This window comes from Amblyomma americanum, chromosome 3, assembly GCF_052857255.1.
Source record: "Amblyomma americanum isolate KBUSLIRL-KWMA chromosome 3, ASM5285725v1, whole genome shotgun sequence".
In the NCBI taxonomy this organism is placed as follows: domain Eukaryota; kingdom Metazoa; phylum Arthropoda; class Arachnida; order Ixodida; family Ixodidae; genus Amblyomma; species Amblyomma americanum.
This window is the reverse complement of record NC_135499.1, coordinates 164,588,751-164,616,693: the sequence shown is the minus strand read 5'-3', so window position 1 is coordinate 164,616,693 and position 27,943 is coordinate 164,588,751. Positions and strand designations below refer to the sequence as shown.

The window sequence follows — 27,943 nt, the reverse complement described above, 5'->3', positions numbered from 1 at the left end:
AGCAAGAGACGTCAGTGTGGTTTGATCAGATTGAAAAAGCTGCAAAGACAGAAGCCAGCAAGAACACTGAGCTTACTCTGCGCCATGGCCTGGTTGGTGACCCTCTGCACTGGCCGTGCGGTGCCAGTGTCCTCGTTGATCTGCTGCATCAGGTTGAAGTCGAGCGTGTAGGTCTTGCCCATCGTGGACAGACTGATCTCATCCTCACCCGACTGGTGGGCAGCCTACAGGAAGCACACAAAGAGAAATGCAACGTGTTAGCCAAGCGTAATGAAGCATATCACATAAATGCGCAACAAAGCAGCCCACAATGCAAAAATCCCCCTTCCCACTAGTGCTTCAAAGCTCATTTCGGAGAAGACGAGAAAGGGAGTGGGGGTCCAACAGTGAACTAAGCACTTTGCCTAGTTTGAGAGTCACCTCATATGGTTCAGATGTTTTACTACTGGAACGTTCTATTTTACTTTTGAATTTCTAAGCAGTTTTTCTTGTGAGCTAATTCTTTATCAAGCTCTTAGCCTCAATTCTCCCTCTGTCTGTCTGTCTCTCTGTGTATGTCTATCTGTCTGTCTTTCTTAAATATCATACCACAGGCAGTGAAAGGCATTAGACAGCGAAAAGGTGATGTGCGTACGCAGCAGCCCTGAACTTGCTCATTTGTGAACTCGGGACATAGTATGAAATGGTCGCAGTTGTAAAATACCAGCCGTAAGTGGACAGGCACCAACCTCAATGATCTTGCAGTCAATGGAAGAGTATGGGTGCCACAGCCCTCTGTCATCCCTCCACTTCCACAGCACTGCATCGGTCTGGTGGGCGTTGGGCTTTACAAGGAGTGAATCTACCACAAAGATACCATCTTGGGGTAGCACTGGCATCAGCTCTCTGTAATTGAAACATCACTAAATTCACTAAAAGGAAGCAGCAACATTGTAAAGCAACATCCTGTTAATGGTACTACCAATGAATCACACCATTACAACTGGCAGAGATGGTGGCGGCATGATTTTTTTTTGAGGAAACACTCAAATAATGGTGCCACCCAAACCTGCAATTCAGAAGCCATTCATGTCAGTTAGCAAAACAGGAGCAGCTCAAGTAAGAAACAATCTAAAGCCTATATTTTTTGGGCTACTTTCAAAGAACCTACCTCATGCTCAACACGCTCTGAAATCCATCGTGTACAATTGTCGTACCTTGCTACTGTTGTGTCCTCAATGTTAGATTTGACGCAGAAGAGCAGCAAACGATGACAATATTGCGTCCATGTCTATTCCCAAAACAACTGCATAGTAGTCATGACATTAACATTTGTGTGTTGCCACAAAATCACTGCAAAGGTAATCATTAATTGACCTGTACAGCATCATTGAGCAATTTCTTGCAGAACTTCAAAATGAAACACACTGCTAAACGTTGGCAAAATATTACGTTATCAGCAACTCTCAGAAAAATGGGTTATCAATAGAGATGAGCGAATATTCGAAATTTCGAATACAAATCGAATATGTTTAATATTCGGTTCATTTTCGTATTCGAGAAATGATATTCGTGAATTTCCGAATATTCGAAAATTCCCGAATACTAAACACTGATTGTATACCCCGCCGACTTTCGTAAATCTGATTGTTGCAAAAGCACAATATCTGGGCAAATTATCTGAACATAGAGTTTAGAGTTCCAGGAAAACAATATAAAGGCCCTATTCTCTTTCTTCTCCATCGTTTATCGCGTGGACCGATCGCATTCCGATGCCGCTAGGCTTGACCTTGTGCGCAATTCCGCAAGTGGGCTTTCCCACATACCACACGTGCTGCGAACAACATGGGGGTCGACCTGCTTTTAACAATTGCAACGCGAAAGCGCGTTTATTTTTTATCCTTCCTTTTATCCACCCATGGCATTCGTTCTGTCACCTTAACTCTCAGAGCGTGACCACCGCCATCTTGTTTTGGTCAACTACGCTATGCGGGAAAGCCTACTTGCGGAATTTCGCGTGAGGCTCCCGAAGAGGCGGGTCGAGGTGTCACAACAGGGCAAGCGATCCTGTAAAAATCCCGCGTATTGCATGGTGCATTGTAACCAATGCACCTCTTAAGTGGGCCTAACGGCAGGCGTGACAATGTCCAGGGGGCCGCTGTCACCAGGTCAAAAAAATAACCTGGCCGTGTAGTTTTGGTTTCTGAGCTTGGCCACTCGCCCGTTGCAATGGCAACTGTCGGCCCGCGCATTCGCCAGTAGTTCAATCTCAGCACCTTGCCGCTTTCAGACGCTGACTGACATGTCGCTCGTTATTTCTTTTCCTTTTTTAGGAACAGTCTCGCCATTCCGACGTCAATGCGCGTTCCCATCTCGCTTACATTCGCGATGTCTTCTAGCATGCCGAAACTCTGTGCTCGTCACGGGATTACAGGTGTCTGCACGATAGAGCCGCCTCATAAGTCTACCGCATTTTCGGTATTTTTTTCCGGGGCCGTGGGGCATTTTATAAATCGACCTTCAAATAACCTGGGCATTTCAGTCGGTTCAATTTGAACTCGGAATTATTGAGGTTTTACTAGCTATCATGTTATTTTTGTTTCCAGTCTTGTCATGTTATGGATTGAAGTTTGCCTGACAGGTTGGATACTGTTATGCAGTTCAATTTAGTAGTATACATTTTTGCACACATGTTTTTTTTATACGGTGCTCAGGCAGTCTAGTTTTGTTTATTTTAGTTGCAAAAGCCATACAGTATTTTGAAAAAAATGAGCAACAATTTTTGTTGTTCGATATTCGAAGCGAACATGAGTAAAAATGATTGGCCACCAATCAAATCGAACATTTTAAACGTTTAAAATATTAGTAAAGGTAGTTTAAACTGAGAACAACGCTTTTCCACAAGCACACCTAAGAAAAAATTTTATTGCGAACACATTTTGTCATCAAAAATCAACATAATTCAGAATGCCTGCAAGGCTTGCTAGAGAGAAACCTTGAGGACGAATGATGTAGCAGTCATGACTGCAAGCTTTTTGTTGACTAATATCTTGTTCAAACTTTTTCCAACAATATAATTTTTGTTCAGTAGAAGTGTATTATAACAGTATGACTTAATGCTTAAACAATAAAGGACCTCCCTAAATGCTATCACAAAGCATTGTAAGGTCAGTCATGACGCCTGAATACAAAGTGCCAGACTTGAAACACCTCTCCAAACATAGCGTTCACGACACGTAGCCTGCCCAGCCCTCGCGTGTCTTTCGACGGACTGAAAGTCCCTTGATGGGCCCAACCACTGTCGCAAACCAAAGGTGTGAAAACGAAACTACGACAACCACGTCATGGGGCTGGCTTGGTTTCATTTTCACCTGTGCACGGGCTGCGCTGTACATGGAGTGGTTATGCAAGCTCTATGAGGCTTATGTTTTTTTGACAAGGTTTCTCTCTCGTCCTAAGAGAACACAACTGTAACCAGAAAACATATGCAGCTGCACAATTGGGCCGCAGCTTTAATTGTTACGCTATACTCCGCAAACCCCACTTCCGTACGCGTAATCCAAAACGAAGCCGTTGCACTTAAAAACCAAAGTATCACTAGTGCCTATTTCCTTTTGTCACCAGTGCACTCACAGCCAGCTATTATCTGCACCATGGCACGCCTCAATGACTTCTTGTGTGGTGCTATACTTAGCTTTCCAATCCGCGAGCATGCAACGGCTGCGTTGCATTGGCTCATGATGGCCGTCAGCACGTGTGCTTTTGCCATGCGTTGGCTGTCCATTCCATAAGAAAATAGCAAGTTTGTCATAATCATCATCACTGCAAGGCAAAGCCCTCTCCATAGCAAGTTAACTGACCTAAAAATTGCAAGACAATGTCGTTTGAAAATGGCAAGATGTTGGGTCGCAGTTGAGATGAAAAGGAAGTTTCATCAATTCTGAATGTTCAGAAGATTTGAAAGGTAAAAATTGGCTGTGGTTTAGCTCTGGTTAACCCTTGTTGAATTGCGAAAGCTTCGTTTCCTCGGCAAGTCGTCTATGCAGCGTCTCATTTCAACGCTCTCGAGAACTTAAACCAATCTCTTCTGCAGTTGAAGAGTCACTCTGAGACGTGGCACGACTTCTTTTAGACGCATCGTTACGACGCTTCTCGAGTAATGCGGCGCGCTTTTCTGGCGTCTCTTGAGTGCGTTGTCTCTTCCTCGCTTCGTTCTGTCGTTGTTGCGTCCCTTTCGCGCTCTCCATAATGACTACAATACACTGAGGCGAAGCGCATATATATATATATACCGTATTTACGCGCATAATTTGCGCACTTTTTATTCAGAAATTAGGGCTCGAAGAAGGGGGTGCGAAAATTATGCGGGGATTTCGCGAGCGCGACTTAAAAAACTCCACTAACGTCATAACGCGCAATATAGGTATAGTGTATGTTGCTGCGTATACGTCAGCACCCGGACCCGCACCCCACGCTGGCCGCCCCCAGAAAAAAAGTTCTCCAAATGAAAAGCCGCGCACCCCCTCCCTGAAATTAGTCCGAAATTCCGTAATTCCGAAATTTTCGGACCTTTGAAGTCTGAAATATCCGTCGCGAATATGAATGCGCTTCTATGGGGTGACTGACGGTGCCTCATCGAAGTCAGGAATATCCTACAAGTCCGAATTACTGGAGTTCAAATTACCCATCGGCTACTGTATTTATGATTGATTCACAATGGTACAGCAAACACTGACAAAAGGGAGACAAAGCAGCACTCCTTTTGTCTAGTCTCCCTTTTGTCCATGTTCGCTGCGCTGTTGTGAATCATCCAATACTATTCGCAAACTATTAGAAATTTCAAATACAGTACAACCTCACTGGTACATTGCCAGTTCATACGCTCCAAACTGCAAGAAGTAAAAATGTCCCACAGAGTTACACTATTTTTATTCCGCTTAATACGTTCCCAGATTACATGATTTTTTTGGCTATCGTAGTCAAAATATCAACAAATTCTAGTCATATGACACATTTAGCAATCAACCGCACATATGCAAACATACAAGTGTTTTTGAGAGGAAAATGCACTACAATCTGGAATGGCCAGTTACAAAAGGCAATGGTAGAAATTCCGCCAAGTGGATTTGGAAATCCCCATCACTTACGCGATAAGTGATGTGATCTCGTAGAGCTCTTGGGGACTTCTTGGAACAAGCTAAAGCAATGGAGCAAAAGAAGCACATGGTTAGAAGTACCTTAAGAGGGGAAAACAAAACTGCAGTTCACAATTACAGGGGTTAAGGAATTGCAGTCAAGGGAAAATCCCATCCTCACCTCTATGTCATCACCAAGTGGATCAGAGTTGCCCATAAGAAGAAACCTTAGTGTCTCTGCTATGTCTGCAAATGATAACAATGACACGATCAAACCTAAGAAAGCTGTCACTTGAAGGTTAGCGCAATAACATGCATCCACCATTCGTTCAATAAATTAAAAAAAAAGAGCAGTTATTCTAAGCCGTAACAAACAGCCATCACTAAGTGCTAGTGGCTTCTTTATGCGACGTTTACCAGCTGTCTTCTCATGGCGACAAAGTTTCCATCTCTATATTCTTGCTCAAAGCTGAAAAATTAGCCCATTCGTAAAGTGCACCTTGCTAATTCTTCTCCTTAGCTGAACATCTGGTAAGGACAGCATGTTACCCACACATCCTCGCCCCAAAGAGGGTTCAAAACAGCTGAAGTGTCCTTACTATTGTTGAGCAACTGGACGGCGAGGTGCGGGCAGGCGGCGCAGAGCACAGCCAGCATGCGAACTACCATGACGAAGGTGGCCGACGACACAGGCGGGGGCGACAGTGCCAGGAGGCCCTGCGCAGCTGGCAACAAGCCCTGGCCAGCAACATCCTGAAGCAGTGGCGAATGGGCTGCCAGGCAGTCCACCAGGCGTGCCAAGGCCAGGCAGGCCGACTCGACTGACTTGCGATCGCCGTGGGACAGGCGTCCACTAAGCAGCGCGACAGAGTCGCATACCAAGGGGAACTCGTCGGCAGTGAGACTTTGGCAGCAATTGGCTGCCACTGTCAGAGCCGCCCGCTGGGCACTCATGGAGAAGAAGTCCAGGTACGTCAGGCATGCAGACACCCCACGCTGAGGTAGCATGTGACAATGGGAAAGAAAAAAAAAAAGTTCCCCTAAGTCTCAAAGTTCACAGCAGCAATATGAGCCTGTCCTGCAAAGGAGGAACTGGGTCCTCTGCCTGCACCTTCCAAGAGACAAAAGCATGAATGTGCCCATACAGCTTGAGTGCTAAATGGCACTCATAACTAAGGAGGGGTGTGCAAATATTGGAAACTTCAAATAGAAACCGAATGTGGTTGTTACACAGTTTACATTGATTCGAGATGTGGCTATTTGAAAATTCACCCAATATTCCACAGCAACTGAATATCGCTGATTTTCATAAATCTGACCATGGCAAAACCACATCTGTGTACATTATCTGAAAATTGGGTTTCAGGAAACCCGTACAAAGGCATACTCTTCAGTCTTTTCACTGTTGCATCCCACGTGGACTGGTCACATCATCATCAACTTGACTACACCCACTGCAGGACAAAGGCCTCTACCATGTCTCTCCCCTTAACCCATTTTTTTTTAATGATGGCAAATCAGTCTAGTTTCGGTTAATTTCAGGCAGCAACTGAAAATGTCTTCTACAACAGAAGACGCACGGTTCGCCTTTATAGTTAAAACTAGATGTAATGAACCTCCATTTAGTGAATTCTTCCATATTATGAAGTTTCTCAATTGCTCAAAACCACCTTCACTGAAACACGTGCATTGGAAGGCCCCACGTAATGAAGGTGTTTTGGCCGTTGACCTTGCTATAATGAACTCTCTATGCTGACTAGCTGTTAGCTAGCACCAAGTTACTTGAAATTTGGCAGACCCATACTAAAGTTTCACGACAACAAAACACGAAATGAAAAAAAAAAGGAATGTCTACGATCGCAAAGAGCAGCCACAGTTGACAATGCACAGTGCTCCAGCACTGTCGGTGCTTTTACGTGCAAATGCAGCAGTCTCCGCAGCTTTCACTTCTGGAACATCGCACCACGCGTCAATCCAACAGTTCCTGCTCAAAAGCAGCGAAAAATAATAGGGCATAGCAAAAATGAAACGAGACAAGCAGCGCGCGCCCATCATTGCCATGCAACTGCTTGCATGACTCTGCGTGTCGGGAGCAACGACAGCAGACAGACCGAGAGCAGGAACATGTGGGAAGGAGCAGGTGCCTCCACACCCAATCTAGCAACAGCGGCACAACTGCGCATGCTCTCCTCTAGCCTGGTTGTGGTGTCCCGCATCTCACCCCTACCCACTCGCAGTGGCGTTGGGCAAACTGTGGCGGAGGCAGTGGCAGCTGCTGCTTCAGTCGCCCTATCAGTGCAATCGTGATGAGTTTCTCCGCGTTTATGACTTTGAGTAAAGGAGTTTTTTCTGTGGAAGTTTTCAAGAAGATTTCACCTACATTTATTTCTTATTTCGTTTCTGCACTGTCCATTCGAGTCTTCACATGAAAACTGCATTTAACGTAAGGCTAGAGTTAACAAGAAATCTACAACTTTTTTAAATTCCATTATATCCAGGTTTAACTGTATTTAGCTCGCTTTCGAACTTCAGGCGCACATGGATAGCTGCGGATGTAAGAATAACCAGCACACATATTCCTTACCGCATGAAGAATGGCTTTGCTATGTCGCCGAGACAGCATTTCAAGGGCCGTCAGAGACTGCTCGGCGACGTCCATGCATTGTATGACTTGAAGCTAGAAGAGAGAAGCATTAAATCCTCAGACAAGCAATGAGCTGCACAGGCAGAAATGGAACTGAGAAAAAAAAAATATGTCAGACATCTTGTCAGTAAGAGATAAACTGTAAAAGAAAACCACAGTGCAGCTCGTGACCACCAGAGCACATTTAATACGCACACCTCAAGGTTTTAAGAACCAGAGTGTTGCTAAGAACCAGAGATTACTGAAGGGACACTGAGCATAACTGCACTGTATCGCTCCTCGGTGAGCAAGGATTCCCTCACACACACGTCCTTAAATCCACTCCTGGATTTAAGAATTCCCCGACTCTTTCTGGGTATGTTTACATTTGCCCGGCAGGAAAACAAGCATTCATGGCCGAGAAATTTGAATTTAAAAATTTTCCGGCAAACCAATTCAAACTTATGACCTCTACACTAAGGAGGACTGGTTGCAGTGAAGCATAACCTCTGGGATCCGCATCCAAAATTTGTTGTCGACATACACAGTTTACTTGCACAATCAGCCAATGATGGCAACACCTGTACTTCGTTTCTATTTCTTTCCTCGCTTATAAAACCTCCTTTTTCGTTGAGAGTGGTCTCTGTTAGAATGATGTAGTCAATCCAACTTCAAATTTGTATTCAGTGTCCCTTTAAAAATTTGTCTACTATGATGTGTAATGAACTGCCATTTGCGTCAATTCAATCCACAGAAGTTCTGGCAACTAGGTATCATGCATCTCGTGAATTTTCTTGCAGCAGAGTTCTTTGTACTAACTGTCCTAAAGCCTCTTCCTCTGTGTAAGCAATGCCCCCACAAGAGCTGTGGAACACATACCTTCTCGAGGAATGCTGGCAGAGCGTCAACAACTACGGCGGAGGAGCGGGGCAGAGCCTCCATCATGTAGGTGAGCGCACGGCAGGCGTGATTCATAAGGTCAAAATTATGCTCCAGGGCCAACAGGGCCGTCAGGGCAGGCACCACCTGCTTGACGGGGAACCCGGCCAAGGTGTCCTCGTTTCCCATGACCAAGAGCTGGCACATCTCCATGGTGGCCTGTAGTTGCTGGCCCTCCTCGCCACACTGCAGCCCTGACAGCAACTGCTGTGCCCGGCTGCCTGCGCACACACACAAACATTCATGGCCAAAGCCCACCCGTTAGCTTTGCAGCAACGTCAACAACCAAACAATGACAAGAATAGTCAAGTCCACGATGTAATGGTCCCAATTTAGACGCTCATCCAGAATGAAGAGACAGCAATTGTCACAATGCAATAAACACTAGTTTAGGGAAAAGAAAACATTTATAGAGAGGACACTCAATTATAGCAGGCAGCATTTTGCCACTCTGCACACACAGGGGTGTTTACAATGAACATGGAACATCGAAACCTGGGCAACTCTGACCCTAGACACAATAAGCAGAGCATGCACGGAAATGCGTTATAGAGCCAAAGAAGCAGTCCCCATGAGTTACTTGCAGAGTGCACCTACCTGGAGAAGCAGTGTCGCATAGCATGCACACTGGCTAACAATGTTGTGGAGGAAAACAGAAGGCTACTTGTGGATGCTTGGCCCTACATGCATGAGTCCTCTCTTTAATACCAAAATGCACTTTAAGGTGGGGCCATATTCAGCAAGCCAAAGGGATGCAACACGAAATCAGCACCATGCACAGCAGCGCAGCCTATAGTGCAGCATCATTAAACCTGCATTACATGCTTGATTGCCAATTCAAGGCCAGCCCAATCATCATACAGCTGAAAATGCTCCGCCATGTAGTTTAGTTACCATACATATGGCATCCACTCTTACATGCTTCCTGGTCACACATAGTATGAGCACTGCCTCGTATATGCAATCTGAAATTCCATATTTCACGCCTGCCAATATACAGTAGCCGACGGATAATACAGACTACAATAATTCGGACTTGTAGGATATTTCGGACTTCGATGAGGCACCATCACTCCCCCCATAGAAGCGCATACATATTCGCGACGGATATTTCGGACTTTAAAAGTCCGAAAGCGATTTTTCGGACTACTTTCAGTCGCCTGCGAGCCGAAATCAGCCATTTTATCGGCTTTTCGCCAGCGCAAAAGGCGCCATCCTGGATTGAGGTCGATTTACTCTGCAGTTGGATTGGCTTGACATACTTTCGGTACCTCATTTTTGCCAGTAGAGGTCCCTGCGAACTCTGCCACTTTGTCATCGCCGTCAACTTGTTTTTGTTGTAGCGGCCAGTTATCCCTTGTCTCATACGTTCACCATTCGCCGTTTGAAAATGAAAACTGGTTTTTTGGGAAAGGAAATGGCACAGTATCTGTCTCACACAGTGGCTGACACCTGAACTGCTCTACAAGGGAAGCGAGAAAGGAGGGAGTGAAGGAAGAAAGGAAGAAAGTGGAGAGCTCCAGAATAATTTCGACCACCTGGGGATCTTCAACCTGCACTGACATCGCACAGCACACGGGCGCCTTTGCGTTTCACTTCTCTGACCGCGTTGACAGAGTGGCGCTCCGTCTTCACGAAGTTACATCTGTACGCCGTTTTGCAATTGCGTCCGGCGGTTCCACCGCTTTGAACGAAAAGTGCCTCGTCTTTGCGTGTGTTTGACGAGCGGTGTGGTGCACACTCCGGTTGTGGACAACATGGCCCCGCTGGTGCCGCTGGGTCCGCCAGAGAAGCGTGGGAAGTATTCAACTGAACGCCATGACCTTTGCTGTCTAGAGTAGCGTGTACAGTGAAAGCACAACTTTGGTGCAAATACAGGCACAAATCGTCGCCAGCAAGAGAAATTTTCCGCAAGGTAAAATCAGTGACTTTTTAAAGCCGATTTCATCTCACTAAAGTGATTTGTTTGTACTTCACGGATTTTTCGAACTGCTTGATTATTCGGACCCTTTTTCGGGTCCCTTCGAGTCCGAAAAATCGGTCGGTGACTGTAGCAAGGTGCCAGCACAGCGGTGCTGTGCAAAGGTACCATAAAATAAGTGCCAGGCGAGGGTGAGGCATAAAATCATTTGCACTTTAACCAGGAGAGACCAGACATGTTGGATGTGCCTTTTTTTGGCCCAATCCATGACCTTGGCTAAACCCCATGCTTATTTATATTTTATGTCGATTCTCCAAATACCTGATCCTCAGTGGTGTGCAGCGATTGATCAAAATATTGAAGTACGCATCGCTACTGACGTGCCCATGACACTGCTCAATCATTTGCTATGATATCCAAGACTGGAGGGAGCAGCTTCTTGCTACCTCAGTGGTAGCTTCTCAGTGGCAGCTTCTTGCTACCCCAATTGAAAGGTGCCATGAGGGCTACTCATTCACTTGGATGCATCAAGGTAATGGTTCAGACACCATGGCATCACCACTGCAGTGCAAGGGCTGCAGCCATAAACAATGCCCGTAAAGTTGCTGAAGTGCACCTCTCTCGCAAGGTTGTTTTCAATTTTTCCTTAGACGTAGTAGGAAGAGGCAGCAAAAAGACAACACCCCCCAACCTGCATTAAACTTTGGCAAGTCCAAAATGCATTCCTAAAAATCTTCCATGAAGGCCAGCCTAAAGAGGAGTCCAGCATGTGACAGAGAGTCCTCTCACTATGCAAATGGCATACAAAAATCGGGTTTACAGGTTCATTGTTCCGCCAGCATTTCTCATTCCGGACGGTTCATGCTGGTTGTAGTACGAAGCGGGGTGTGCATATCCCCTTCAGGCGCTGGGTCCACATAAGTGGACGCGACCTAAGCCTCCTCATATTTTCGTACGCAAGGCAAATTTCCACCTTTGAATGCCGCGCTCATACCATTTTGACCCTGCCTGTCAAGTTCGTGGTGCCATCTCTGGCAGCTAGAGCGAAATGCGTTTGTAAAAAGAAAAAAGAAAGAAAATATGCGCATCACGCCGGTTTTTTCCGGGACGAGTAAATAGCTTTCCCTTTGGCATCTATTTTTACAAATGATCGTCAATGATGCAATTTAGGGCTCAGAATGTGTCGATAGGTTAATGTAGAAACGGCACACCAAATTTTGCCCCCATAGACAAAGAAAAAGTGCTGCGGTAGACGTTCCGAGTGGTGTGTCCACCAATGTGGAAATGGTGCCTAAATGCCGAAAATATCAAAGTGGTGTTTTCTCCCCAGAATGTGCCGGTTTTTTTCTTTTTTTTTTGTGAACATATGGTACAAAATGGGCTTACTCCTTACGGGCGTTGAAAACTGTTTGTACAAAGAGAATGTTGGACGACTCCAGCGCTGAAGCGTTTTTCATAAAATAGCCGATGGAGAAGCACTTCCAAAGAAGTGCGGCCGATTGAGCAATGAAGACCCACAGATGGTCGCAAAGAACCGCCACTTAGCTGAGCCGCTGCTGGCAAACACAACGCGCTATGACCAATGCTTAAGGTCAGGGAGGGTCTTAGGCCCCTACCAATATTCAAAAAGGGATCCGAGACCATTTGTGCTAGATTGTAGAACGCATGAATCCGAAGGAAGCAACCATTTTCAGTGATGGTCAGAACCTTTTTCTTTATCATTTTGAAAATTTCGCTGCGGTTTTTCGCAAGAATCATTACATTATGTATGAAACCCAAGACATAGAAAAATACAAAGTGGTAGCAATGCACAAGGAACGATGAAAAAGGGGAGCTCGTGCCCTCTCACCATGGTCAGTTCAGAGCTGGCCCCTAAGCTACAAGGCTACACAACAATAATCAGCACATTCGTAGAGCGGGGGGACGGTTTTTTCAGGTCTCTGACAAACTGATCAAACAACGACCTTTAAAAACGATTTCTCAATTTTCCAAAAACCATGTGTAAAGCAGGCCGCAAGATGCTATCTCTCTCTCTCCTTCTCTACCTGTGCTCAGATCACTCGAGACCTTTCCGATGCAGCCGGACTTGAAGCATTACTTATGATGGAAGCAACCATTGGCCCCAGTTTCTGAACACGTTAATTACGCAACGGTGCTGACGTGAAGGCTGCGCATCTGAAAGCCATGTTCGGGGCTCGAGATACTGAATATTCCTGTGCCTGTTGTCACGGAATGACTGCTTTTATCTGTTTTATAAGTCATGAACTGCAGAATAATTCCCTGAAGTGTATATTGCCATACGTAAACATTTATTGATGTCTAACGATCAGTTAGAAAAGGCAAGCAAATGTAGCAGTGTTATGTTTATGTATCAGGTTTAAGGCGCTATGTCTACAAATGTGGACACGAATAAAGTATGCTTAAATATGAATATTTTTGCGTAATTTTTGCACATCACTTCTACCTAGTCTACTGATAGTCATTTATCTAAAAGAAGATTTCTCCTTTCAGCAGATTTTATTGCCACCTGAAGGGGATATTTTTCAGTTGTACAGTCACAGCATTTAAGGGGGGACACGGGTCTTTCGGGCCGAAAAATCTCGAAAAAATCAGTTTTTAGAAAATGTTATTTTCGAAATCAGCAGCCATTTATCTACCTCTCTGTTAAATTTCTCGCCTCTAAGGTCAGTATTTTACTCACAATACCAATTTATATAATCCATGTCGCCCGAATTTGAGCTGAAATCGGCGCCGAAACAGCAGTATTTCGCAAAGCGTAGCTCCCGTTTCATGCGCGGCACCGCAGCCATCTTGGTCTCATTTGAAAAAGCCGCCTTTCGCCTTCAATTTCCCGCCACTACGGCTTCCGTTCGCCCATTGGTTGCCGAGAAAATAGCAAAAAAGAAAAGGTAGTATTCAAAATCCTATTGGCTGCCGCGGATCACGTGACAGCAGGTCGTCATCCGATTGGTGGAGCGGGCTGGCAGCGTCTGCTTGACGCGCCCGAGCCGCGGGGAGACGCGACTCTTTGTGCCGGACCGTGCAGTGCAAGAAACGCGCAGCGATGCCTGGTTCAGCGCGCAAGGTGCACTCAAGGCATAAATTCGGCAAGAAAAGGAAGAAGTCGCTGGTCGATAACCTCAAGAGACGCCCTGCTGTGCGCCCCGACATTGATGAAACTCCTGCGCTGAACGATCGTGTCGGCGAGGCCGCGCAGCTAGGCCTAACGCGCTCCTCAGCACGGGAAGCTGTAAGCGGCAGCGCCCGCATCCGCCGTGATACAGTGATGCTGGAGCCCTCAGATGTGCTCCGAAATAAGACGAAGACTGAACAAAAACTGCGAGAACTCGCCTCAACTCCAGCAACGGAGCGGAAGTCTCGTTGTTTACGTGACGGCAGCGCGTCGGACCGTCTGCTCGACGAGGCAAGCTTCACGATCGTTTGTTTGGAATCGCTCAACAGTTTGTTGAAACTTGTGAAGTGTAAAACGTGTGGCGGCAATGACTTGAGCTTCGTAAAAGATGAGCGAGAATACGGCCTTGCCGTTAAACTTTCTCTTCAATGTGCGAGCTGTGGAGACGCATCGTCTGCATGGAGTTCGCCGCTGGTACGTGGCGATCAGAAGATCAACCCTTTTGTGGTGAATGTGCTCGCTGCTCGTGCAATGCAGAGCACTGGCAACCAGCAGACAGCTCTAAATTACATTTTTTCATCGCTGAACGTTTCGCACCGCGGTCTCCACAATAAAACGTGGCAAGACTATGTGAAAAAAAAGTTGACACCTGCAGCAGCTCGTGCAGCCGAAGAAGTTACACAAGAGTGTGCGCGGTCGGTTCGAGAACTTTATAATGAATTGAACCTTGGGAACCCCGGCAATATTGCAGTATCATACGACGGCACTTGGATGACACGCGGCCACACATCCCACATTGGTGTGGGAACCGTCATCGAACTGTTTACCGGGCTTGTGCTGGACTATGTTGTATTGTGCAACTTCTGTGCCTGCTGCGAGCGAGGCCCAAAAAAGGTGACCCATCATACCAGTCCTGGAGGGCTGGGCACCTATGCCAAAAAAACTCATAAAAAAAGGCTGGAGAGATGGAAGTTGAGGCAGCCCTTATTCTTTTTGAAAGGTCGTTGAAGAAGTGTGGCCTTCGCTATACCACAGTGCTTTCGGACGGTGATAGTCGGGCTTTTCTAGCTGTGCAAGAGGCAGATGTGTATGGATACATCAAAGTAAAAAAAGAAGACTGCATAAACCACGTGCAGAAACGTATGGGAACAGCATTGCGGACTTTGTTGTCCAAACACAAAGGTGCCGAAAACCTTGGAGGAAAAGGCAAACTGACAGGCAGCCTCACAACAAAGTTAAGCTCCTATTATGCCTGGGCTTTAAAATCCCATAATGGGGATGTAGAGGCTACGCAGAAGGCTGTGATGGCCACCTACCACCACATTACCTCTACTGATGAGGCATCAAACCATAGCTTCTGCCTATCGGGACTGGACTCTTGGTGCCAGCAAAATGCGGCAGCAGCCCGAGGCAAATCTGCTCCAAAGCATCGGTACAACATTCCACCCCATGTTGCTAAAGCATTGCTCCCTGTCTATGAGCGACTGTCGGATAGGAAGCTCTTAGAGCGGTGCCATAGGGGTAAAACCCAAAACAGTAATGAAAGCCTACACTCTTTGATATGGGCCTTGGCACCCAAAGAGCGCCACGCATCATTGTTTACTGTTGAGGCTGCCGTGGCTGAGGCAGTAATGCGGTTCAACGCAGGCAGCAAAATAACTTCTGCAGCAATATTACAGGAACTGGGCCTCAATACGAATGCTATGAGCGCAAAAAGAATGCGAGAGAAGGATGAGCGCCGAGAGCAGAAGTGCGCTCGAAAGCATTCCATTGCGGAAAATATTCAAGGAGTGCTCAAGAAGCGGCACCTGGATACTACTGGCAATCAAAAGGACTACATTCCTGGTGGCTACTAGCCATTTCCTATTGTAAATATATTACTGCACTTGTAAATATTTATTAAACTGTCCCCTGCTTGTTTTTGGGGCTTTTCTCAAAATGCATATGGTTGATTGCTAGCAGTCTTGAGGCCTTGATATCTCAGCAACCAAGTCACATAGAGCTGAAATTTCGGTTGCAATGGAAAGCCTAATGTATGCTGTGTGAAATGTTGGGAGCAGATTTTTTCATTTTACCTTAAAAAAATAATTATTTTCGTTAATTTACCATTACTTGGTACACACATTTTTTATACTGAAATTCAGAAGGTTGTAAAATGAGTAATAATTGACATATCAAAAATCTGCTCTCAACATTTCATAATTCACTATTCTGGCTATCTAACCATGCCTTAAAATTAATTTTAGATGAAATCATTATTTTGCTATTTGGGCCTCAAACAATGGGCATTAATTGTTAATTATCTTGGAAACTAATTGGCCTACACTTAAAATAAATGCATATTTGAAATCAGCATAAAAATTTGAATAAGTCTATGCATTTTTATTAAGATTGGTCAAAAAACAACAAAAACAGCTTTAAGACCAGTGTCCCCCCTTAATGCATTATCCCTATGGGAGAGTCGCCAAGCTCGCACCAATTCATCATAAAATGCGGGTTACCGCTAGAAGGGGGATGCATAATTGGGGTTCCACTGTAATCTCTAACGCTCGAGGTTCTTTAACATGCGATAACATAGCACTCCCCATGGGTGGCTTTCGAATTTCGCCTATACTGAAATGCAGGTTCAGCCAGTGTCCCTTTGCAAGCTCTTTTGAAACCTTCACGAGACAATACAGGACACAACCTAGCACACTGACACAAATACGGTGCAGGACTCACTGGCACTGCTGCCGATAGATCGGTGCAGGAAGTGCTGCATGCGTGGACCAAGGGCACCAAAGAGGTGAGGCGGCAAGCCCCTCGCTTCTAGCAGGGCTGAAAACAAAAGAAGCATTGCAGCATTCATCAGCATTGTGTTGCAAAAAGGAAAAACTGAAAGGGACGCATTGTGCAAGACTCGCCAAGACCAAAAAACCCTTTCCCCACAATCCCCCCCAACTGACAGTGGGCACTGCTGCTTTAACTCAATCCAGTCAAAACTGGACCAACTGGAAAATAAACATGCCAAGAGTGCCATGCTTCACCTTCAGCTTCAAGCACTACTAGAAATTATGCAGAAGTGCAACGGCATAAAGAAGCAGACAAAGAGCTTTCACTGCTTTGTGAGGATACGCGCAAATTGCTAACCCTTCAAGTGAATGGCTGCGAAGCCCTTTAACGGAACAACAGTGGAAAAAAAAACTGGTCCCTTTCACACGCTGTTCTACAGCTTCCGCGCTGTCCTTACAACAAATGTTTAAGCCTATCCCAGCCCAACCAGATGGCAGCTTCATAAAGGAGGACTGGTACACACCTTGTAGTCTTCCCATCTCATTGTCATCAGACTCACTGTCCGCGGTGCCTGAACTGTTGCCAACTCTACTGGCAGCTGCAAAAATAAACAGTAATGAATCATTAAATTTTGTAACAGGCTACATATTGCATTTTCATGCAGTCGTATAATCTGATTTCCGGCCTCAGTGTTTACTTATGAAAGATAAACGTTAGGAAAAAAAACAAAAGGCCACTCAAGCTGAAACAAATATTAACATTCTCAAGAAACTGCAACCACTCATTGCATGCAAGCAAAGGAAGCTAATGTGAAACTCAGAATGGACAATTTATGCAATGCAGTGGCGATGATGACAATGCACCCGAACAAAAAAGCGATAACAGGGTCTTTTTACATAAAAATTCCCTCAAGATTTTGTACAGAGACTGAACCAGCTACTACGAAAAGCACCTGTGTCGATCAGAGCTGCTTTTCAAGAGGATCCCTGCACATTAAGAGAGGTATCTGTGTTTGGACTGTCATAACGAAAGCATTCTTTTCATAAAATTGAAACATAATGTGGAATGTATTTAGGTAATACAAACTCCCATTTTTGCATTTCTTTGCTCACACAAGGAGTAACTCAGGCCAAGAACTTTATGCTTTAGCAGTGCTTTGCACGTGACCTACAGGACAACAAGTTGTCAGCGATCTTGGAGGCCGTGCAAGTACTACCGTGCACAGAGCACCACGGTACGGTCAATTTAGACACCAAGGACAACTCTTTCATATTTCTATTCAGAGTAAAAAATGATTCTATGGCTCTTTCCAGGCGTGCTGACATTTGTTCAGCAGGAAAAGATATTTTTTGCCAAAGAAATGCACTTGAAACTTTTCTAGCCACTCGATTCAAGAGCATGACGTCTACACCGGAAAAAAAGACCGATCACCGTTCTGAAGTGAAAGTCGATGTAGCCTAGCCTATGGCATCCACACCCAAAAAATCTGTGTATTCAGTTTTATGCACTTGCGAAATTGGCCAGGGGATGGCAACACCTGTATTTCATTTTTGTCTGCCTTTTCTACTGTGCAACACCACCATTTACCGGTAGCGTCGGTGTCATTAGAATGTGGAAATCTATCAACACAGGTGAACTTCAACTTGTTCTCAGTGTCCCTTTCAGGGGAGACGAGGATCTTAAAAATTATTTGCCAACACTGTTTGCCGAAACTTAGCATGCAGGTATATATATCACAGAATGCCGATTTTGAATATGCATTTAGATTTCAAATATCTCACCTGGAAGAAAATTTATGACAAAAAAAACATAAAAAACATATACTAATTAGGCCATTTCTTACAGGCCTTTATGGTAGCTTCTCAGTTAAAAAAAAGCTTTTTCAAAAATAACCAAACATTTGCTGGCTGACCACACATCCTAAAGATAACAAAATGCCTATGAAATCATTTCGTTTATCATAAATAAATAAGTCATAAAGAAAAAACGATGTGGCAGTAATAAGCTTGCACTTGACCCAATTACTAATCTTAGACAGGGGTGAGCAAATATTCGAAATTCGAATACGAATCGAATATGTTTCACATTTGGTTCATATTCATATTCGAGAAACGATATTCGTAAATTTCCGAACATTCGAATATTCCTGAATACTCGGCAGCGATCGTATACCGCGCCAACTTTCGTCAATTTGATTGTGGCAAAAGCGCAATATCTGGGCAAATTATCTGAATATAGAGTTTGAAGTTCCATGAAAACAATATAAAAGCCCTGTTCTCTTTCTTCTCCATCTTTTATCGCATGGACCGATCGCATTCCAGTGCCACTAGGCTTGACATTATGCGCAATTACGCAAGTGGGCTTTCCCACATACCACATGTACTGCGAACAAGATGAACGACCGCTTCTAACAATTACAACGCGAAAGCGCATTTATTTTTTATCCTTTTATAATATGTTATCTAATTAGGGTCTTAGAAAAAAATTTTTATTAATGAAGTCACAATTTTGAAATCCTTGGGGAACATGTATTTTTGCCGATTCCAAATATGGAATTTAATTTCATGTGCAAAAATTTCTTGAGCATTTATACAATATGTTATGTAACTTTTTGTGGAGAGCTTTCAAGAAATCCTGCTGCAGGGAACTTGCGAGAATGTATGCCGTCCGCTTGTTTTGACAACAAGCTATGCAATAAAGCTAAAATTATCATCCTGCCTGTTATAGAAGTTGAGTTATAGAATTTTGAAGTTGTCACTTCAGAAACGGGAAGACAAATTTTTCTTCTTGTTTGTGAAGTACGAAGTTCAAAACCCTGTAACTCAACTTCTGTGATAGGCAGGATAATAATTTTACCCTTATTGCATAGCTTGTTGTCAAAACAAGCGGACGGCATACATTCTAGCAAGTTCCCTGCAGCAAAATTTCGTTAAAGCTCTCCACAAAAAGTTACACAACATATTGCATCAAGTCGACATGGACTTGCTGTACATTAAATTAAATTCCACATTTGGAATCAGCAAAAATACATGTTCCCTGAAGATTTCACAATTGTGACTTCATTAATAAAAATTTTTTTTCTAAGACCAGCTTCCCCCCTTAACAAAAATTAGAAAGGCACACTGTACACCCAGCTCGCTGGTGCCGGCATTAGCTTTCCCAGAGGAGCGACAGGTAGCAAGGGAGAAACCCTTTGTGGCATGGCATTATGACAGTGCACACGACTTTCCAGTTTCTTTTTTCAGGGCATCCAGCATCGTTTTTACGAAGTCAGTGGCACTGGGTACACTTCAAATCCCTGCATGACAGAATGGCAGGGTCATATTGTGCACTGAAGGAAGATTAGCTTTTCCAAAACAAGAAATAAAGATGAATGCCTTGAATTTCTACGCTGCATCTAGAAAATGCTATCTGGTGCTGCCGCTTCCTTTTTCTGATGCCGAGAAAGAGTGAAGGAAAGGACATTTTAGCAGAGTTTTTGTTGCGGAAACAGCGTTAGATGACAAGAAAAATAAGTGAGCATAAATGTGTTCTATAGAAGAATAAGGCTACAATTCCACGAGAGCAGAAGTGTGCAGATCACAAATGTTTGAGAAAATCATGTTAGGGGGTTCAAATATATGTACAGTAGAATCTCTGATACGAACACGGCTGATATGAATTCTAAAATTTCCTGTATGAATTATACTGTGTACAATGTGCACATTTTGAGCTGTTCCAAACACACTCCCGTGACACTACTGATGATACAAACACACGAGCAGCGACCACACCCTCAAGCATTAACACTGTCCTTACATCGCCGACGCGCAATCACGTGTCGCGCAGTAAGCACCAGTGTATGACCCACACGTGACCATATTCACAAGCAAGAGGTGGCACGCGGCCCATACAGTGCCAACATGGCGTTCACCAGTTGCGAGCGGCGGCGCGTGACCATAAAGAAACCCCATCAGCCCTAAACACGTCCGTGTGAATGCATTTCCGTCACATCTACATATGGATTTTGTTCATTTTGGATCATACAAATTTCAGGACGATTTGAATATTTCTTGCAACCCTGTGAGGTCATCAAAATTCCACCATACACAATTTTTTTTATTTTTCTCGATAGGAGAACATAATGCGTCTGTGAAAAAGGGATACACTTCCTTCCGGTACCCTTCAGAGTGTACGTCACACTGGGACACGAAACTACAGGGCCCTTAATGGCGCATAAGCATCTAAGGCTATCATGCACCAAGCTCAAGGTATGGGAAAATTTTCTGCAGAATTTTATAAAAATGGAGCGCCTAAAAAGTTATTTGTACCACTTAATGACGACAAGGGGAAGGAAGTTCTGAAATGGCCAAGAGTCAACGTTGGCTGGACAAGGGTCTCGAGGCTCCCAACAAATCCAATAAAGATCTCAGCCTTCTTCTCATGAATAAGAAGGTGGCAGTAGTATATCATATAATAAAGCGAAGCAGTCAATCAAAATTTAGTTTCTCAAGAACATCTGCTTCTTTTAAAAAAAGCTAAGAACACAAGAGATGTTAACAATGGCAATATCTCTTAAGAGCAGTGCTGGGAGAAAAGGAATGCATTCATTATAAAATTGACTAAAATGCTTCTTTCTTAGTTTTCAGAGTTTTGAATATGAGAATAAAATATGGTTCAGTGTGAGCTTGTCTTCACATATTTTGCAAAGAGGTTTGTCTTGTTTCGGTCTGCCGCTCTGATAGTCAGCTCGGTCGCTCGAGTGGAAGGCATGGAAGTTGCACAGTTTTATCGCCTTTGATCGCCACTTACCTCCAACTGCTAGCCCTAATCCTCACTGCATCTTTGCATAGCTGTTCCTTTCAGATATATGCGTACTGCAATGTCATCCTGCAGGAGGTACGCTGAACTGAAAATCCGGAAGTACCTAACAGCTCCAGCAACATTACTCACTTGAGATGAATACTTCAGAGACTGAATGCCCAACATTCAGACCGAATCATTTGTAGCGTACTCAGGATTCGACCAAATATTCTAAATTATCGAATATTCGCAGGGAAGCTTGCCAATGACTACTCACCAGGCTGGGCCTCACCGCCGGGTGGTGGCAGGTGGTGGTTGGAGGAGGACGAGGCACCCCCCTGGTCCATGGGGCCCGAGCCCCCTCCGCCAGCTTGGCCACCCCCCGCCAGCTTGGCCCCCCGGCACGATCGCCGCCGGCTGCCGCTGCCACTGCTGCTGGCACACGACCCCGTGGTGGCCCTGCTGCTGGCTGCCCCCCGGGCCCCGCCCTTGCTGGCCCGGCCCGCCCCGCTCTCCAGGGCGCACCCCTTCTCCCCCCCGCCGTGGCCTCCTCCTGCGGGATAGGAAAATACAAACCTTCAAAATACTAGACCATGCTGCTTGCACTTCAAGCATTCATAAAATTAACCACATGGCATCAGTTAAACCGAATAATGCATTTTGTAACACACTATTGCCCTCACTTTCACACACCTTTCCTCCAGTTCCCTAGGCACAATTATCAAGGCTACACACAGACTGAGTGAAGTGTGCTCAGGCCAAGTAAAATCAATTCAGTCAACTCAATTTAAGGCAAGTGCATTCCACAGAGAGTTATGCAGTGAGGCAAGTGCTTTCTCCAGCACCACACACTTGCAATGATGAAGTACAGCATAGGCTCTTACTGCAAGGCCGAAAATGAGTCTTGAGCTTCTTGTTGAGTTGAGGTGCTTCCTCAGAGTCGAGGCTACGCTTCACCACACTGCTCGGCGGCTGATCCTGTTGCTGCGATGGTTGTGCTGGTGGCTGCTGAGCGTCCAACGCAACTCCGTTGTGGGCGGAAGGGCAGCTGTCACAGTGGGCCAAGGTCCGTGTGCGGGACCTGATAAAGGACACAAAACAAAGAAGCTTGAACATCTCCAGCAGCAGGATGCCCAGATACACACTGCACCAAGCTACAACAAGGGCCAATCTTTTTTTTTTTTTATGTGCAGCAAGGTTGGACAATTTGCCCACGTGTTCACATTAAAAACGCAGACAGCATTGCTGGACATCCAAATATTCCTGCATTTTAATCCTGACCTTTTCACGAGATTAAGCTACATAATTATGGTCCTTTGTTTTTAGGTAAAACCCGGTTTCATCCGATTCTTGACCCTAAGCAGATTTCTTAAAATTGAGGTTAAACCCGATTTCGGCTCCAAAAATGTGGCCATAAGAAAATGCAGCCTATCAGTGAGCAAAGCTACAGGCACCACACAAACTAACGTCGGTCCTGTGAAGTTCCAGAACATGTGTTCGCTTAATTGTTGATTTTTATATCCTTCCAACCCTTGTGACCTGTGACGTGGCTTAATCTGACAGTAGGTAGGTTCCAAATAAGTTTCAGAAGCTCAAGCACTCCTAGCAGAGACACAGAGGTGCTCCACACGAAAATAGTAGTGTATGTGGGAAAATGGTATGTGGTATGTGACAAAATGAAGAAAAAATATATCTCTTATTTCGTAAATAATTTTTCTATGTAACCTGCAATTTCTCTAATCTGAGATCAGAAAAGAAAGCATCCCACATTCCACACTTAATAAAGCCCGAAAACAAAGGACTCTACATAAAATATACTCATGAGCAGATGCACAAAACTGGCAGATTCGGAGGGAAGGAGCAGGGGGGGGGGAGTTACTATATGGACATGAAATTTTCTACTAAATAACCACATTGACCCTCTTTTCTCTGCTAATAAAGCCAAAAAATGCACGAAGTACATGGGTTTAACAACTGCCCCTCCCTCCGAAATACTGCCCATTAATTCAACACTACACCCCTTTAACTGCCCTACACAGTTTCTAGCAGGTGCACGCATCAACAGTGAAAGCCATGGAATAGCATATGAATGGCGCTATTTTTCACTCTTACAGGTGACCGCTCGTATATGCCTTGGACACGTCAAAGACGTGTTCTCACGGACAAGCCAGAGGCAGTGAGAAGCAATGTCTGTAGCTTATCAAGGGCATTGGAAACTGGTGCTAGGAAACGAGGTACAAAGTTGCAATAAGTGGGCTATTGCCCCTCCCTCTCAAGGCACAGTTAGTGACAGAAAGCTGCAGCATCTTCCCACATTTACATCTTTCCTCCCCTTTACTGTCATCACTTTTCTCGTGCAGCTCACACCATACCTTTGATGTACAAAACATGCACCAACAGCCATTTCACCAAACTGCCTTTCTGTTTCGACTATTACTCAGTGCTTGTCAACAGAGCCCTCTAAACAATCCTTTTGAATTCACACTTTCAGGCATTTCTGGAAAGACGCAGGGTAAAGTGCATAAGCATGGAGCCTAGCATCTACTTGCACCTAATACAAGGACAAAGCACCTGTCCACGCCTATGTTTTGCCCTGCGTCTTCAAGTATGAATGTCATAGAAACTTGTTCCGACCAGCCCAAATTTTTACTTTACAAAGTCTGAAAACATGCGCCACAGCAAGTCAACTCAACAGCATGCTCTACTCCGGTGCTTTTCACCAGCTTCCAAAAACTGCACAAGTCCCAGTAGCTAGACTTTTCCTCTTTTGCTCTTGTTTGCATCACAGCTGTATGTCTACCTTTGCACTCTGCGCTATTCTTGAAACCTTACTTTAACATAGCACAAGCAGCTTTGGGCACAGTTTGGAGAAACCTGAGGCACAGTGTGAATCTCAAAACAGCTAGCAAATCAGGTCTCAAAAGCATCGCCAAACGGATATAGACATCAGCTCACCTGGTTTGAATGGGAGACCGTGTCCCAACGAGAGGTTGCGGCTTCTTTAACCCCCCTGGCTGGCTGTTAGGTTGGTCGGCCATAGGCAATCCGCCCACAGCAAACCATACCAGGATTTATCACAAGGCTCTGCATGGCAGGAGGTGAACACGGGTGAAAATATTCAAAGAGAAGACATTTAAAGGCAAATCAAAACTTGCACACACAGTAGAGATCACTGCAGTCTCAAACTACCACACAATTGTACAAAGCGAATGCTTCCAACATCATGCAGCAACTCCCACTTCATTTTAAAGAACAAATAGGCGGTCCCGGAAATACTGTATTCCCTGGTGTATAAGTTGAAGTTTATTTCTGAATTGTTTTTTGGAGCGTATAATACAACGGTGCAACTTATATACTGCCAAAAACTATATGCCAACGAGCGCCACCTTGTGCCATGTCCATTAACTATGTTTGAAAAGTGAGTTTATAAGAAAAAGAGAAACAAATCAACTTATTTTCACAATGTTATCATATGGGTAGAATCACAATCTCACCGCAACCAGAGTGAATGGGGTTGTGGTGCCGCTGCTCCATACAGTCCAGCCATATTTTTGAAGTTTTGATTTCGGCTTAACATCTGTTTAGCTTTGCGTGCGCCATGCATTGTTCTTGCCTAATGTGATGCCATCTGCGAGGCAAAGGAGCTACAATGCAAGATTCACGTAGCACGCAATTTTGAATACGGGCTGGAGAATGGGAAACAGGCCACATGGATGGCAGTTCGACGAGAGTGAAAAAAATTGCTGGAGGTTTAGCATTGCTAAGTATGAGATATTGTGTGAAAGCATGGTTTTTTTTTTTTTTTGCAGGTGGACATCACCACCACATACTTGAAAGTGCAACTGAGGTATCCACTGACCCAGGAAGCCAGTTATGCACCTTTCCTTTCCTCCAGATCAAGAAAGTCTACAACGTTGTCAACGCCAATGAACCCAATGGATCTTAGCAGCCTATTGCTCCAGTGCAGCGCACATCTCTGTCACCACTGCCACATATTCCAAAGAGCAAATGAGGTGTCCCCTGACCCAGGGGCCAGTTATGTGCCTTTCCTTTCCTTTCATGACTATCTCAGAGGCTTCACGTCCACCTGCGGACTTTGTGGGGTAGGAGGCTAATAGTGTTTTTTGTGCACAGATGGAAGTTGATGAAGACTGCCATGTGCAATGCACAACGCGAGTGTGTGGCAGTTAAACATGAGGCGTGATCGGTTGCAGCGATAGCATAGTGCTCTTGTACAGTAACCAGATAAGCTGATCTGTTTTAGTCGCCCCGGTGTTGAAACCCAGTCGCGGCAATATTTATTTCATTCCTGCAGGTACCTCAGAGGCTTCACATTCACCTTTGGATTCTACGGGGTAGGAGGCTTATCGTGCTGTCGCACTAAAAAAATTGTCCGGGACTGGCGCAATACTGCACTTTCCAGTCGACGAAGCCAACAAAAAAAAAGCAGACTGCGGGAAAAGGGCAAGTTGGCCAGAGCTCGACAATCATTTGCACATGACAGCTGCCACAGGCATGTATTTTCACCGCACTCTCTCATGAACGTGTCCTCAGCATGCTTTTATAGGAGCACCTAACGAATCAACAGGTGCATCTCATACGCAATTTTGTTCAGAAAATCTGCCATTTGCAAGGAGGGAGTAGACTGGAAAATATGGCAGTCCAGTATCCTCAGCTGTTAGTTAACCTGCACGTTACTTAAAACCCCCTCTTGGAACAAATAGTTCTCTTCAAAGCTCCTTATAGAAAACAGCACCGTCTCAGCTTAGACTAATTTCGTCATTTACTATGTCTACCACAGACTTCCTTTGGGTCTGTAAATGTAATGACACTGAACTCACTGGCCATAAGTGTACACCAACTGTGTTTGTCTCAAGGCAAAAAAAATATAGTCATGTTCCAGTTAAACAAAGAATAAAAATTACCAGAGGATGCAACCTTATCATTCCAAACAAAACATTATTAGATGCAGGCCAACTGTTGAGATAAGCACAAAAATCCAGTGCCTCACTGCAGTTGTTTTTCACAAGCCAGTTATACACACTGAAAGAGCTTTATTTCTAAGCTAAAACAAAAAATGTCGGTTGCTCACCATAGCATTTCTAAAACAAGCCACCATTACAACGTGTTGTAGCAGTTTTCCCACCCAAGATGAAACAAAATGCAAGAAATCAGCTCTTCCCATGTCAAGCTGAACTGTCTCGAGAAAACTTGATGGGAACCACGAGTGGTGTGACTGTCCAGTAATGTAGTGCAGAGATGCGATACGAGCTTAACAGATAAGAAGGCTCAAAGTAAACATCACCAACGGACTTAACAGTATTGCAGGGACATCCATATTTGTACACTTAAAAGACTGAACACACAACAGATAGCATTTCCAAGATTTCATGTCATGTACACTTTCACTTTCAGTTCTAAAACATTAATATAAATGCCAGCTATCATTTTCAAGAACACTGCATACTGAAGCACCATCATCATGCCTGAATATGCCCACTGCAGGGCAAAGGCCTGCTCCATGTCGCTCCAATTAACCCTGCCCTTTGCCAGCTGCGGCCACTGTATCCCCGCAAACTTCTTAATCTCATCCGCCCACCTATCTTTCTGACGACCTCTGCAACGCTTGCCTTCTCTTCGAAGTATACGGCACTGCAATGTTTTCTTAAAACCAAGGTGGAGCCAATCCTAAATCCAAAGCAAAACAGCATTAAGGATGAAGTGCCCGACAGATTGAAGTGCCAAAGGGCAAACTAGGCACAACAGCATGAAATTTTTCCAAGCGACTATGTGCTAACATGCAATGCACAAGGACTACACGAGAACAATTCTTTGCACTAGTAAATCTGTATTTGTAGTAGACATCATGATTTGATGAATAATTTGCTTTTCCTTTCTCTTGCTGCACCAGGCCAATCACTGTGCACAGGGTCAGAGCAAATCAATGTGCAAATTCACATAATGGCATAATGTTTGTAACCATTTACCAGCTACTATTACAATTACAACAGTTTGTTTACTAGTTTACAGTCTGTGCAACACCATCAGTACCCTTAAATTACAAGTAGGTACAGGCAGAAGCGCGAACCACTGCCTCAGTGAAACAATTTTATTTTATAGTCATTTCTGCGAAACATGCATCAATTTCCCTAAAGTGGTTAGGTGCAATCAACACACATTTCATTAACTTGGCATAGTTACAAGACAAGCAGCACTCACATTGGCCACTTTTACATGGCAGTGTCTTTGATAAAGGGATGACGTCCACCAATGCTGCTTTTCACTCAATGTGCTGCTAACCTGAAAGAAATTCAGAAATGTCATCAATAGGAACACACAAGAAAGGCCCCTATATTCTGCAATTGGCTTTTAATTTCCTCAGAGCTATCTGCGGAACAGTAAACAAAGGCTGCTGCTGTAGTCAGAAAAGTCATGAACATTCATGACTGAAAATTCAACGCATGACTGAAAGTTCAACTAAAATTCAAAGTCACGAAAATTCAATGCAGTGCATCACGAATGGAAGTAAGTGGGTAGCTTTAGCACCTCGAACTCCAGCCTTACAACGTTACATCACAGTACACATAAAGCCATTTCACGCTTTTCTTACAGCTGTCCAATTGGTGCTCAAGCACAGAACCTCGAAGAAGAAAACTGCA

At 44.6% G+C, this 27,943-nt stretch overlaps 1 protein-coding gene across 5 annotated transcripts in view; it reads right to left on the bottom strand.

Annotated features, from left to right (window-relative positions):
* The window catches only part of ctrip (E3 ubiquitin-protein ligase ctrip), a 102,840-nt gene that overhangs the window by 73,315 nt on the left and 1,582 nt on the right, over nt 1-27,943 (bottom strand). For all 5 annotated transcript variants that reach the window (XM_077658626.1, XM_077658625.1, XM_077658628.1 and 2 more), the window contains exons 2-14: nt 27,504-27,584; nt 24,240-24,368; nt 22,169-22,365; nt 21,562-21,837; nt 17,026-17,100; nt 16,452-16,547; nt 8,617-8,897; nt 7,699-7,791; nt 5,714-6,110; nt 5,296-5,360; nt 5,127-5,176; nt 729-885; nt 77-224 (exon numbers count right to left, since the gene is read on the bottom strand). In XM_077658626.1, the coding sequence (XP_077514752.1) occupies nt 77-224; nt 729-885; nt 5,127-5,176; nt 5,296-5,360; nt 5,714-6,110; nt 7,699-7,791; nt 8,617-8,897; nt 16,452-16,547; nt 17,026-17,100; nt 21,562-21,837; nt 22,169-22,365; nt 24,240-24,322 (1,918 nt within the window). In that variant the 5' untranslated portion in view covers nt 24,323-24,368; nt 27,504-27,584. The remainder of the gene's footprint in view (nt 1-76; nt 225-728; nt 886-5,126; nt 5,177-5,295; nt 5,361-5,713; nt 6,111-7,698; nt 7,792-8,616; nt 8,898-16,451; nt 16,548-17,025; nt 17,101-21,561; nt 21,838-22,168; nt 22,366-24,239; nt 24,369-27,503; nt 27,585-27,943) is intronic.